General features: G+C 51.5%; 1 protein-coding gene across 1 annotated transcript; it reads right to left on the reverse strand.

Moving 5' to 3' along the window:
• LOC124249977 (olfactory receptor 13H1-like) lies at positions 1–933 on the reverse strand. Its single transcript, XM_046681632.1, has one exon. The coding sequence runs from the start codon at positions 931–933 to the stop codon at positions 1–3; it is 933 nt and encodes a 310-aa protein (XP_046537588.1).
• Positions 934–1,157: the final 224 nt, after the last annotated feature.

Below are 1,157 nucleotides of genomic sequence, written 5' to 3' on the forward strand. Positions count from 1 at the left end.
TTAAAGGTCAATCTTTTTCCCCAAGAGCCTCCTGAAGGCCTCTTTCATGTCCTTGTTCCGCAGGCTGTAGATGAAGGGGTTCATCATGGGGGTGAGGACGCCATAGGAGATGGAGATGATCTTGTCTCGGTCACGGATGGTCTTGTTCTGAGGCATCATATACATGGAGATGGCCGTGCCATAAAAGAGGACCACGACAATCAGGTGTGAGCCACATGTGGAAAAAGCCTTGCCACGGCCCTGCATGGACTGCACCCGCATCACAGCCATCAGGATTCTTCCATAGGAGCCCACAATGAAGGAAAAAGGAGCCAGCAGGGTCAAGGCACCGGTGCCCACCATTAACGACTCGTAGAACCTCAGGTCAGAGCAGGCAAGCTTGAGCAGAGCTGGGAGCTCACATGAGAAGTGATTGATGACCTGGTGACCACAGAACTCCAAGGGCATAGTCAGCACAGGGACCACAGTCAGAAGGAAGGCTGCAGTCCATGAAGTCCCAGCCAACAGGCCACAAAGCTGGGGTCCCATGTGCACAGAGTAACGCAGGGGGTCAACAATGGCCACACAGCGATCATAGGCCATGGCAGCTAGTAGAAGACACTCAACACCACCCAGATAAAGTCCTGTGGCCATCTGGACCCAACAATGTCCTAGCGAGATAACAGGAATGGTTGCCAAGCAGTTGATGAGCATCTGGGGTACACTGCATGTGGTGTAGCACATGTCCAGGAAGGACAGGTTGCTGAGGAAGAAGTACATGGGCGTATGGAGCCGGGTATCACAGTAGATCAGGAGCAAGATGAGGCTGTTCCCAAAAAGGGTGATGATGTAGGACATGAGTAATAGGCAGAAGAAGATGGTCTGAGCCCATGGGTACTGGGAGAACCCAAGCAGAAGGAAGTAGACCTCTTCTGTGCTGTTCTGGCTGTCCATGCTCCTGCTGAAACTCTAGCTGGGTGGGAAAATATGGATCATCTTCAGGGGGTGTTCAGAAACTGGCAGCTTCATATAGATAAGGTTTGACTCTTTCATTCACCAACATGAATGTGCTCCTGCACACTGCTGTCCAGATTTCTGCCACTTTACCCTGCAATCCTGTGTCCGATCCTGGAAACGTTGCCTAATACCTTCTACCATTCAGCAGCACTCAGTGACTA

The sequence above is a fragment of the Equus quagga genome, chromosome 13 (genome assembly GCF_021613505.1).
Source record: "Equus quagga isolate Etosha38 chromosome 13, UCLA_HA_Equagga_1.0, whole genome shotgun sequence".
Lineage (NCBI taxonomy): Eukaryota > Metazoa > Chordata > Mammalia > Perissodactyla > Equidae > Equus > Equus quagga.

What these genes read in the sequence shown, in the direction of transcription:
- LOC124249977 (XM_046681632.1), bottom strand. Translation starts at nt 933, where the DNA reads ATGGACAGCCAGAACAGCACAGAAGAGGTCTACTTCCTTCTGCTTGGG.